Raw genomic sequence first — 12,871 nt, forward strand, 5'->3', positions numbered from 1 at the left:
CAGTTATTACAATCAATACTGAGTACCTAGCAAATCTATTTAAGGAAGTCTCTACAATATTTAAAAGGCTTAACATCTCTGTTTTAATCAATCAAAAAGCCTAATAATCTCTGTTTTTCTGAGTAGTAAAATCCACTCAAATTACATTACATGTATATACATTTGCACAAAAGAAATTTTCAAGTGAATAAGGGAGAATCTCTCTCAAGCTGCACTGAACTGTGAGTCATGAACACTTTCAACAGTCCACATTCACTTGTTTTATCTCTTTTTCACAAAGGAACTAATTTCAGCCCAGAACTTAAACAGATGCTTAATACCCTGCTGGGTTGTTCCAATACAGCCAGAAAAACAACTACGTACTCTGTGTCATGTTTGAGTTCCATATTCATGTTCTAAAAAAAGGATAATGAACTTCTAAACATTTCCCAATAAACGTAACTGTATTTTTAGGCCTTCCTCAGCAGGAATATTCTACAAGCTCCAGATATGTCAATCAAAATTTGGTATTAAATTTTACCTTTTAATGATTTAAATCTACTGGACTAACACAGAGTACTCAAGGTTGACACCGTGCCCTCTTTCCCGCTGAGCATGAATAGGTGAACACAGAAGCTTCTAAGGCTATCTTGTAATTCTAGCATCAGCTCTATATTCTTGGCCTTGAAGCATGATGCCAAAACTGCTTAAAACAATAAGATGAGGATTCCCCAGCATCAACCAGGAATGTCAGCTTGTTTCTGGGATGAAGGAAGCGTGTGGAGTCAGCTGGGAGCAGGAACGAAAGAATCTAAGAAGTGGAAAAAGGGTAGGGGCAGAGATGCGTAAGTGCCTGCTGATTTCAGCCAACGTACACAGTCCCCATAGGACCAGTTCAGCTGGCTTCAAAAATGAAACAGCTGGAACCCCCTGCCTTGTACAGAGGTCCAGTTCAGCTCTTGACTGCTTCCCAAGTCAAGCGAGGTATGTATCTGACACATGGTTACATCTGCCTACCCAATGTATGAGCATGGAGAGGACCGCTCCAAGGAATTGCTTAAAAAGAAGTATCAGACCTTCCAACCAGAATCCAAATTACTTCATGGAGTGTGACAAAATCAAAAGAAAAGGAGAGGAAAGAGATGTGTGATGTAAGACATAAGATGTAATCACAGAGAGGACTACCAGAATGCAAATGGGCACATTAAAAGCTTTATCTTGTTGTTCTATTACTCTAATGATTTTTTTCAATTCTTTTAACTAGACTCATCTTTACTACAGTTCAAATGGAAGGGTCACCACATGCTATTCATACCAAGCAAAGCTCAGAGATTTCTAAAGACCCATCTTCATAAAAATACACACATGAAGCACTTACTTAAACAACTACAGCCTCTTGAAAAATATTCATTGAGAAATGTAAGTACCTGCTGTCTCCAAGGGAAGGATCCTTGGGTTTAGCATCACTATCATAAACAAAACGCTCTTGGGAGATCACTATGACATTGTCTGTAGTTTCATTTCCCAAGATAGTGATAACAGGATAACCCATCTGTAGTGTCCACTGATCCATTACTTCTCGGATATTTACAGATTTTCCAACCCTTTTTAAAGCCTTCAAGAAAAAAGAAAAGTTTCAATATGTTGAAGCAGTATCATCATCCAACATATAAACCTCTTTTTTTTTTGTTTGTCCAAGAGACCGTAATTAGTTTTAGAGGTTTAAATAACCCTCACACATGCACACACAGACATTTACACCCAGTACACATACACTAGATAATTTAAACAAACAGTCTCTGTATATCTTAAAAATAAACATGGAGCAATCTTGCCAGAGAGGAGAGTGACAGTCAGAAAGTCATGTTTCCCACATCATTCAGGCACTTCTGCTGTAACAGAAGAAACAACCTGCTTTACAGGGTTTTAACAACAGCACGGAAATACTGGGTGGCTGTCTCCAAAAGATATTCTTGACCGGCTAAGGTTAAACAAGACTCCGTGTTAGTTGATCTAGGGTACCTACAATAAGGCATATTCAAAGGCCCGGATTTCTAAAAGCACGGAGTGTCTCTGTTCTAAAAATCAAATTCCTAGTTATTTGAAAATACTGTCCCTCATGTCTAAAGTGAGGCCATGTATATCTAGATATCCCCAGCCCCTTCATAAACTGCACCTGTCATAACACATGGAGGATTAATGTGTTCATATTTGATACCGTTTGTCAATAAAAATGCTGTTTTACAAGTGGATTTTCATCTGAAACAGAAAGAGATACTATGGCATCACGGGACATGAGACTGGGTATGAGAAGAATGACAGGCATCATTTGTTCTTCAGCGACGGAAATGTCCCTAGCTGCCGAACGGTCCTAGATCACAGACTGAGCAACTTCTGATGAATACAAGCAGAACCCAGCAAGAAGTCTTTAGAACTGAAGCTGCAATTGCAATGCATTAGGAACAAAGCGGCTGGCAACAAACGTGCTTACAGGTAAGGCAAACGGAATTATTAGGCTTAACAATAGATTTGAGCATACAGTATAGCCGTAGTGGTTATGGACCAGAATACAGTCTCATTTTTGTTCTATTTTATTAGCTGTGGGTTCTGCTCTTCTTTCAAGACTACATTCATCCCTCTGACCTCCCATCACCCAGAGCTGTCCCAAAGGCTTTAACAGAGGAAGACACCAGGTGAGAAGCAAGAAAGACTTTTGCAGTGGCATTCAACTTCAGATTAAGACACAGGTTTAAGAGCCTGACTGCATGTTACATGTCTCAACTCTCATTAGCAGTCAGTACAGACATAGGACTCAGTTCAGTTGCCCACACATAGGTGGCTAATGTCATTTGACCTTGACCTACCACTCCAGAAGAGTACAGAATTCCCCACAGAATTTGTGTCAAATCAATTAGACCCACCTGAACGTCTTGAACGCCCTACTGCACCTAATCTGGCACTAGTTGCCTATATTTGAACAACTACCTCAAGTCCCTAGTCAACAGTTGGTGGTTCAGGCTCACTATAAAATAATTGTGTAGTGGCTAGTCAACTGAATTGCTCTCTACGCTCTGCTGACTATATTGTCTGGATTTCTGGGACTCCACTTGTTCCTACTCACCAAGTGTCAAATGAGATGTCCTGAAATATTCAACACATTCTTGCAGAACTGGTGGACCTACAGCAGGCATGCTTATCTCATGTGGCAGCTGGAAGCCAGGTAGGATAAATTAAGGTAAACATTGTTGTCTATGAGCAGGCAACCGAATCCAGCCCTCATTGACAACAATTGGAGCTTGGACACCCAGTTATATGTATATACCTGCTTGTGTAGGTAAATGCAGATGTCTTGACCTCCACCTGACTCCTAGCTATAGTGTCAACAGTTACAACTAGATTGTCATGTTTACACATGGCTTGAGTTGGTACTTGTGCCCAAAACTCCCTGACTGTACTCTACACTGCCTTGCACTCTGTCTTTATTCTGGAGTGCCCAGACTAGCTCTGTAGGCACGAAATTCAGGCATTCTTGGCTCACTTTATGAAAATTAAACTCTGCCCCTATAGATCCCTGGACCGGGCTCTGGAAACTCAAGCCAAGCTTGAGCGTAGCGACCAAAGGGAGCATGGACATAGCAACGATAAGTCTCTACAGGATGCAAATGTTACACTAAATAGTTATCTGTTTACACCAAACTTTAAACCTTTGATAGTTTTGTCCTTCACACGAATCATAACTCCATACAAAATCCCAAACACACCTGATATAAATGCCAAAGCTCAGCACTTTCATGTGTTTTCCAGCTTCTGGGCCTCAGCGTGCTGCCACTAAAGTCAATGATAGCAGATTCCATGAAGTGTCTTTTACTGCACATCAGTGACATAGCCCAGTTAAGGAAATATATTCTAACATAACAAAGAATAGAAATGCTGCTAAAAACATATTTTAATGTTCCCACTATGTTAAATCAAATGGAATTTCTTTGCATCAATTTTTATATTTGCTCTGGGGTCTGAAGATCTCAATATGCACTACTCACTCCTAACCTCACCAAGAAAAATACCACAGTAAATTCCTGCTTCTCCCTCAGTGCAATAAATTAAAGCATTTTACCTTTGACAATGTGTTCCAGAGATCATTTCTGGCTGCATTGCCATACTTGTGAATGGTTAAATAGTCCTACAGAAACAAAATAAAAATACAAATCAGTATTACTATACACAAACCAAACAACTAGAGCTGTGAATCACTGCTATTAAAAGTTAAATCACACCAGTGTTCGCATTTGTCAGAAATCTAGAAATATACAACATTTTCATCAAGGGAGTAAATAAACAGTTTCTTAAGCTAGTTTATAATGCAAAAATTGTTGCTAAAAATTTCATTTACAGCATTTAATGCTCTTCCTTTTCTGTGTAAGTCACTCTATAAGCTAAATATTTTGAATATACATTGAAAATACTTGTCTAATCTCAGAAGGGGTTCCTAGGTAATTCTCGGCAACAAAAGGAGAAGCTGCTGAAACACAGTTCCAGCTGCTATTTTAGCAGGTCATTCTGCGTCTAGTGTCAAACATTTGCTCACTCAGACGACAGCTAGATTTGTTACAAAAGATTTAACTGAGCAATAGCCTACCTGAACTACAAACTTATCTAGGGAGACCCTGGGGCTTCAATGTTAAAATACATCATACGGGCAACTGGGGCTGTAACAGGTTATCACGAAGGGTCTCCATGAAAGGGAGCAGTGGAAGAGGGGGGACAGGAACCCAACTCCATGCCTGTGCACAGGTACTACATGTGTGTTTTCATGACATACGTGACTCATAGACTCTGAGGAGGTTATAAACTGAATGCTTTCACTCATTCAGCTGCAGTTTCAATGACTGAGGGTCCATTCTTCTCCCATAGCAACTAGAAGGATAATTCCTGGTAAGGTACCATCATATTAAATTAACTTCCCAAATTAATAGTTTAAGCATATGACCAGGTTAGGTCTGGGCCCTTCAGACACAAAACGCTTCCAATTTTTAACAACATCTGGAGAGACAACACTGTTAGTTTCCCACCATCCTATGTCCCTGGACAACAGCTCATTCAATTACAGAAGTGAAATTCAGCAATGATAATTTGAATAACATACATTTCATGCATTTTGATTGAAAGAATTAAGTGAAAAAACACATCAGAGGTTGTAAATCAATGGGTTCTCCTGCATTTGAATTTCTAACATCTTCACTTTACACAATGGTAGGAGACAAACCCTAATTTACGGCACAATGATAAAACTGGGACAAATTTGCTGACTCTGTTATCTATGCTTTGTGTGAAGTAAGGTACTTTGGGAATAATTAGTATTTGGAAAGCAAATTTTCTGATACACAAATTGTAGCACCTGTGACAGATTTAGCTTTTGTCAGCCAACTCATAGTAGAACAGGCAGCAACTCCCATTTAATCACAGGCTAGGAAGGCTAAATGAGAACACTGACTCTGTAAATGCAGTGCCGAGTCTTAACAATGTCATGAGACTAACTTGGAAAAAAGACAGTATTATATAGGCTGCACCTATAGCACACTGTGCTTCCATTTTGCCTAAAAATACAGAATCATTTAAGGCACAGTGAAATATTCAATAGCTTTCAAAGCTAAAGAACTTGAATTGCAAATTAAAAAGCTAAAATAGGAATAAACAAAAGTGGGACGAGGTAAATAAATAACAACACATACACATGTGCATTCTAAGTGGTACTAGAAAATGCTGCATGCTTTGGTCCTTCTGAGAGCTGCTTTCAGAATCATTACACAGCAAAATAAAATGGGTGGAAAACTTGAGGATTACCCCATCCAGGCAATAACCCTGTTTACCAATCTAGCATTAGACATTATATTTGACTTTTACATTTTGTGTTCAGAAAGACTGCAAAAAGGTGAAATGCTTCTTCCCTTTTCTTTTGTTTTTTTCTCCCAACACATAGATTGGGAGGTTTAGATGTGGCTTGTCACTCAGCTAAAAATTTATTACCCTCCAATCTATCATGTTGATCATACAAAGGAAAACAAAAGGTATCTTAACATTTACAATGAAGTAAGAACATACAAGTACAGTCCTGGTACCATACAACTTGATCATCCATTTCTTCATTATTTCATAAAAGTTGCATTGAGACCATATACATAGCATCAAACTAGGAGTGTTATCAAAACCATACTACACAAAAAGCAGTCCTAAGTGACAGTGTGCATCAAAATATGCTTCCAATAGTAAATCTACAATGCAATCCAAAATCTGAGTGCACTTTCTAGAGGCACAAGAGCGAAAGGTTACTGAACCAGGTCCCATCAAATGTCCTCATGTACCAGTATCTCATTTTCAACAATAACCAGCAGCAGACACCTAGAAAGGGTATAAAACAGGAGAAGCATACAGTGATAGATACTTCCCCAGTATGCTCTCCCATCATCCAGCACTTCATGGCACAAGGAATCCTGAGCAGATTAGTATCGTTGTATTTAGTAGTTACCTTCTGTGAATTTGGCCAGTTGCTTTCTGAACCCATATAAATGGTTAGCATTTGCAACACCTTATAAAAAAAGCATTTCTGTCCTGGTTTTGGCTGGGATGGAGTTAATTTTCTTTCTAGTAGCCAGTATAGTATTATGTTTTAGGTTCAGTAGGAGAAGAATGTTGATAACACACTGATGTTTTCAGTTGTTGCTCAGTCGTGTTTATACCAAGTCAAGGGTTTTTCAGCTTCTCATGCCCAGCCAGCAAGACGGCTGGAGGGGCACAAGGAGTTGGGAGGGGACGCAGCCAGGACAGCTGACCCCAACTGGCCACAGGGGTATTCCATACCATGTGACGTCATGCCCAGTATATAAACTGGGGGGACTGGGCCTCGGGTGGGGGGCAGATCACTGCTAGGGAACTAACTGGTCATCAGTCTGCAAGTGGTGAGCAACTGCATTGTGCATCACTTGTTTTGTATATTCCAATTCTGTTATTATTATTATCATTATTATTATTATTGTCATTTTATTATTGTTATTACTATAATTATTAGTTTCTTCCTTTCTGTTCTATTAAACTGTTCTTATCTCAACCCACGAGTTTTACTTTTTTTTATTCCCCAATTCTCTCCCCATCTCACTGTGGGGTGAGGGGGCAGTGAGCAAGCAGCTGTGTGGGGCTTAGTTGCTGGCTGGGGTTAAACCATGACAATTTCCCACTTCAGTGGTCCATTGTGTGAAGATACCTGTTTCAAACATCTGCCCATCTGCTGGTCTCATCTGCTGCTCCCCAGTTCTGGCACTAGAAGACACAGTGCCCTACTGTTCCCTGCTTCACTCTCCCCAAGCCTTTCATGCTTTTACAGACCTGTATCGTATGTGTCCTCATACCAGAGCTTGGTTTTATACTGAGAACACCACCAGACCCAACCACTGCCAGCTGTGCTGCAAAGTTACATTTTGATACCACCATCCAAGCTGTTAACTTCAAAGCTAGCTAGAGTTACCATGACCGGGTCTGAACTTTGTTTGCCAAATTATCAGCCTCTCTTGAAGTACCTTTCACGGACAGGCACTCAAAAAGGAGGAGAAAAGGCTTATACATATCAGCATCAAATACATCCCAGGAAGCATTAAAATAGGAGCCAAAGATCTATACATACCCTGCTTGTCTGTTCTAAGGATGGAACACACAGGAATATAATCCATTTTTCCTCCTGGGGACCCATATCTAAGCCTTAAGTAGCTTGCAGAGGGGCAGAAGACACATTCCCATTCACTGTAATTCTCCAGGGCATGGGTATTAGCCACCCCTTCCCCTTTACATTGAACAGAAAAGAACCAAAGCGAACAGAAGAGAGATGCAAGCCAGAGAACGGAAAAGGAGGATGACACTGAAAACACAGCTGCCTCAATCTAAGCTGCGCTCAGCACAGCTCCAAAGGAGGTAAAGTGACTTAAAGCCACCTTCTCATAAACACATATGCCCAGAACCACCTGGCTGCAAGGCTGCTTCCCATCAGAAACTCGCAAGTCTATCACCTACAAAAGCTGTTCCATCAACTGGAGTATGCTGGAGCATGAAGACATGTTTCAGCCACCTTCCTGACTTTCAGCTATAACCCTACAGTATGTGTGAAGAGAAAAGATGGCATGAAAACCTCTTTAACAACCCAAGACTCAAGAGTGGTCTTCTGCAACTCCCTTTCTCCTTCACTGTAATGCCGCCTCTAAACTTTTTCATTGTCATGGGGAAAGCAGAGAGTTCACAGACCCTAGTGCAGTGTCACTCAGCATGAAAATTAATCAAACACACGCACAAAAATGGTCATTTGGTTTTACATTTTCAGCAAGTATCCTCTTGTAATATTCTTAATGTCTTCATTAAAACATGAAGGCACTCTTTGACAAAAATAATAATGGAATATGATCCCTTCACCTCTATCAACAAAAAAAATTTAATCAGTGTGGTTTTCCAACATGACTTTTAGTAATTTTTAACATCAAATAAATAAATAAATAAATCCAGAATCTGTCATGCCATGAAAACAGTCCAATTACCGCACAATCAAAACCTGAGATCTTGCAAAAAATCCCAACAGATTTAGACTATAACATAATGTTTTGTCAAATAGTAATCTTAATCCACCCCCCAAAAATTAAAAGGCTCAAGGCTTTCGAATTATTTTATTACTTGAATACTGAAGCAGATAGTTGAACAGTAGTAGAAATAGGAGTACAGCGAAAAGTGCCGAACAATTTTGAAAGAAGTTTTTGATAATGCTGTGTTGATTAAGCTTGCAGGCCTTTTATTGGAGATTACTTAAAAGGAGAAAGTCTTTCATCCCTTTGCAATCTTAGTTCTCTCAGTACTGCTAGGGATTGAGTCTCTTGGTTTCAAAAAAATGAACTACATCACCATCCAAACATGATAACACTCACAACTAATAAAAGGCAGTGACTGATAAATGCAAAGAGGTTAAACAAGTGTAAAGGGGGAATAAGTCTCCAAACATGTATCTTACTTTCAGGGGAGACTTCAGATCTATAACCAGGAACTGAAACATCAATTCTAGGACCAAACTCCTTTCTTAGTTTATCTGTATGAAGTTGACCGGTTGGCTGAAGGAACAGCTCCCGACTTATACGAGTGGTGCTGAAATCTGAAACAGATTAACATTGGATAACTTACTTTTTCTCCTAAACATAACTGGGAAATTCCACTATATAAGATGAGCAAGGAGAAAGCAGCAAAATATTTTGGCATCAAATTCTTGTGGCTACATTCCTCTGAATGCCCTTATTTCTCAGGGCTCAGGAAACAGCAGTCTTGCCTCTACCTCCCTCTTTTGTATTTCATTCCTACTCCTGGGTGCACATCCTCCCCCCTTCAGCCTACAAAATGTTCTTGATGAACAGTTTTATACATGACTGCTGTATCTCACCGAAGATTTAGAGCTACTAATAAAAACATTTAGTTCAGGTGGAAATCAGGCTCTAAGGCTCTGGCTATCAAATCCAGCGTGGTTTTTTTCCCAGAAATTTGTATACTTAACCTTAAGCCACCAGACACCATCTGACAGATGCTGACTCACTGACTATAACATGCCACCTTTTTTTCCCCGTTCCTTCACACTGCTAACATCAAAGTTGCTATCGCATATTATCTTGACATTGCCTAACATTCAAATAAAAAAGCTTGGGCAAGGGTCAGAGGGAGGAAGGTACTGCATATGTTTGCAATGGTGAATGACAAACAAGAGGGAGTGAGAACCAGTGGTAAAGCACTACCAGCAAGCTACAAAGAAGTGAAGATTACTGTAAGAGAGGAAGACTACTGAATAGAAAAGCTAAACCAGCCAACTAGGTTTGCCATATTTTTCAGCTGTACAACAGACTAACCCTTGAGAAAGAGCGTTAAGGAAGAGAAGTGATCACCCTCCTGGCTGGGCAGTCCGACAAGCAGCAGAGTACAAAATAAACAGCAGGTAAATTCACGTTATTGGTCGTGGTAAGCACTGTATAAGGCAAACCAGATGGGGGTTAACTCTATTTGTGTCAGAATTCATTTGTACCAGTAAGTCAAGCTGCAGAGCTACCTCCAGATTGAAAGCACAGCTGTGATCAGACCACTTATCAAAGCAGTACTGCAAAGCCAGCTAAGGAAAACCTTGGAAACTGATTTTTCCAGGTCAAGTAAGCCAAGTCAAGTAAGCCAACTTCTTCACCTTCTGCATCAGTTTTACTCAGAGTGCCTGAAACTGCTTCCAGGCAGTCTTGTCAGAAACTGCCAACCTACAGAATATACTAGAGTCATGGAATATATTTTAACTTTCATGAGTGAGTTCTACCAGAGGATCAAAAATGTTGCTATCCTTCCCATACTTTAATCTACTATTGCACTAAAATGTGTTCCTCCAACAAAAAATGAAGTTACTCACTGGCCAATGAGCCAAGAATTAAACTAACTAAAAAAGCATTTCAACCTACAATAACAAAAAACAGCCCAAAATGATACTGAAACAGCAAGGACATAAGGAGTGTAAGGCCATGCCTGCAGCGTAGATAGTCCCCACCTAGTACTAAAATTGTCACATCTGTTTTATATACAGATACGGCATCACATGCATTCCTGTTTCTCCCTTGAGCTACAGTTTGGTGACCCTTTGGTGGTACCAAAAAGGACCCCAAACTCTTCCACCAGTACAAACGAAGTGGTGCTGGGTCACCATGCATGGATGGGAACGAGCAGCTGGAGGTAGCATTGAGGAAAACAGAAGGGTGGTTTCCTAAGCCAGTGTCCTGTCCAAGTATGCGCCGAGTATTACGGAAGAGACCAGACAGAAAGAAACACAGTGGTGATTTCAGAAGACAGTTAAAAGAAAGATTATCAATGGATCACATTTAAGGGAAACAAAAAGATTCTTCTGAAGGGCATTTCTCCAAAAGCGATGCTCAAATGTTCTTTTCAAATGTTCGACTAACGGTTGATGGTATCGTTCCTCATCAACAAGCTAAGTTTTACAGTGAAATAGTTAAACTTCGCTAAACCTTATGTATGGACACTGTCATTCAGAACTGAAGTAGACTAAATGCAGAACGACTTCAAGTCACAATGAAAACACTATCATGAACTAAAGTAAATGAAATAACAGTTAACTTCAGTTTTGAAAGTGCCTATATGGGGCTACAATGACGTTTAACTAATCCAATCACAATTCACACCTTCAGGTACTTTGAATGAACTTTTGTGCGTCCCTGTATAAACACAGCTTAAACCTTGTTTACTTGGCATTAAAAATACAACTCTGAATTAGAATTTTACACCACTGAACAACCAAAGAATATAGCTGCTAAAGATAATTTTTTTTCCCCTTATTTCAAATAATTCTACACATACCAGTGGAGCTACCTGTTGAATCTCTTCCACATAGAAATTTATTGGCAAACATATTTTAAGTGATTAGTAATTCTGTCTGTCTCTTCATTTTCTGAAAGTGGTGTCCCTGTGAGATGTCCAGGTCTGGCAGATAGGACTGGGGTTTTTTAAATTTTTTTTAATCTTCTCCAAATCTTTTTTTGTCTTTTTCTTTAAATAATATCACAAAAGAATTAATTTATCCGCTCCATATACAATAACGCTTTCTCAATTGCTAATTTGTCCAGCCTGTATTTTTACCATTAGCTGCATTAAGCAATTAAAAATTCTTAAGAGCAAGTAGCACTTGCAGTGTTCCCAATAATTCTATTGTGGTACCACAGAAAAGCAGTGTTTAAAATGTTCACTATCAGGAAGTTGTTAGCTAATTTCTAGATTCAAACTCACAAATAGGTAAAACAAAGTTTTAAAAAGCCTTAGAGGTGCGCAACACACTTCAGAGGCATCATGCAAGTATTGTCTTCAGCTGTGTTTTGCCTTCTCTTCGAGCTGCTATCTCAGTCAATGCATAAAATCCTAGGGAAGAAAATCAGTGGAATCCCATCAATGTACACCAGCTGAAATTCCAGCCCTTTATTTTCAAAAGGTATATTTAGATTTTTTTTCACACACAATAGTGATACAATGCTCACAATCAGCAGCAACTGGAAAATACCCACTGTCAACATGTCATATCTGCAATTAAATCATTACATCCAAACAGCAAGCTATAACTACTAATCAGGAAGAGTGATACTGGAACCATATATGGAAATAAATCTTAATTTTCTCTAGAGCCAATGATGCTGAATAGGCCACATGATTATAGTATTTTACTTTGTCCTTTTTCCTTTGTCATTCATAATACTCCCATACGCTCTACCAATAATCAGATCAGCAGAACTGATATTTCTGGCATTATATCGGTCAATAGGATTTTTAGCTTTGATTTCAGCAGGAGAAGAATTAGGGCAATGTTGAAAGTATCTCATCCACAGTGTTGGAAGCGTAACATTCCTTTAGAGGATACAGATAGGACCTGCATCCTGTCCCAATCAGCACGCCGTCCAGGCTGAGACACGAGAGAAACCAGTAAGAGAAAGGAGGAGGCAAGAGCCATCCTTAAGTCAATGGGACTGCGTTCTTTGCTCTACCTGCTTCTTGTTGATAAGAGACCACTACTGTAAATAAGAAGTAACCCAAGTGAAATCAATATGGCCCTGTCATTTTCATTCCAACACGAGAAAAGAATCAAACCTCAAGCCACTGTAAGAAACGCAATTTTGCAACTAATACACTTTCTGCATCGCAACTCAGAGAATCCATGGGAATGGCGCTTCTACAACAGATTCAAAATTTGTACTTAGGCAAATTTCCAGCTACTTTAAAATATATCCTGCTTTGCTGGGAATCTTTATTAAAAGATCAGAATTATTAAATGGAGACGTTTATTTCCCTTGTAAAA

At 39.4% G+C, this 12,871-nt stretch overlaps 1 protein-coding gene across 2 annotated transcripts in view; it reads right to left on the minus strand.

The window, feature by feature from the left end:
• Positions 1 to 12,871, minus strand: part of TRHDE (thyrotropin releasing hormone degrading enzyme) — a 221,401-nt gene that overhangs the window by 74,955 nt on the left and 133,575 nt on the right. For both annotated transcript variants that reach the window (XM_069773711.1, XM_069773710.1), the window contains 2 exons: positions 4,094 to 4,159; positions 1,407 to 1,594 (listed from right to left, as the gene is read on the minus strand). In XM_069773711.1, coding sequence (XP_069629812.1) covers positions 1,407 to 1,594; positions 4,094 to 4,159 — 254 coding nt within the window. The remainder of the gene's footprint in view (positions 1 to 1,406; positions 1,595 to 4,093; positions 4,160 to 12,871) is intronic.

Source organism: Haliaeetus albicilla, chromosome 28, assembly GCF_947461875.1.
Source record: "Haliaeetus albicilla chromosome 28, bHalAlb1.1, whole genome shotgun sequence".
NCBI classification, from domain to species: domain Eukaryota; kingdom Metazoa; phylum Chordata; class Aves; order Accipitriformes; family Accipitridae; genus Haliaeetus; species Haliaeetus albicilla.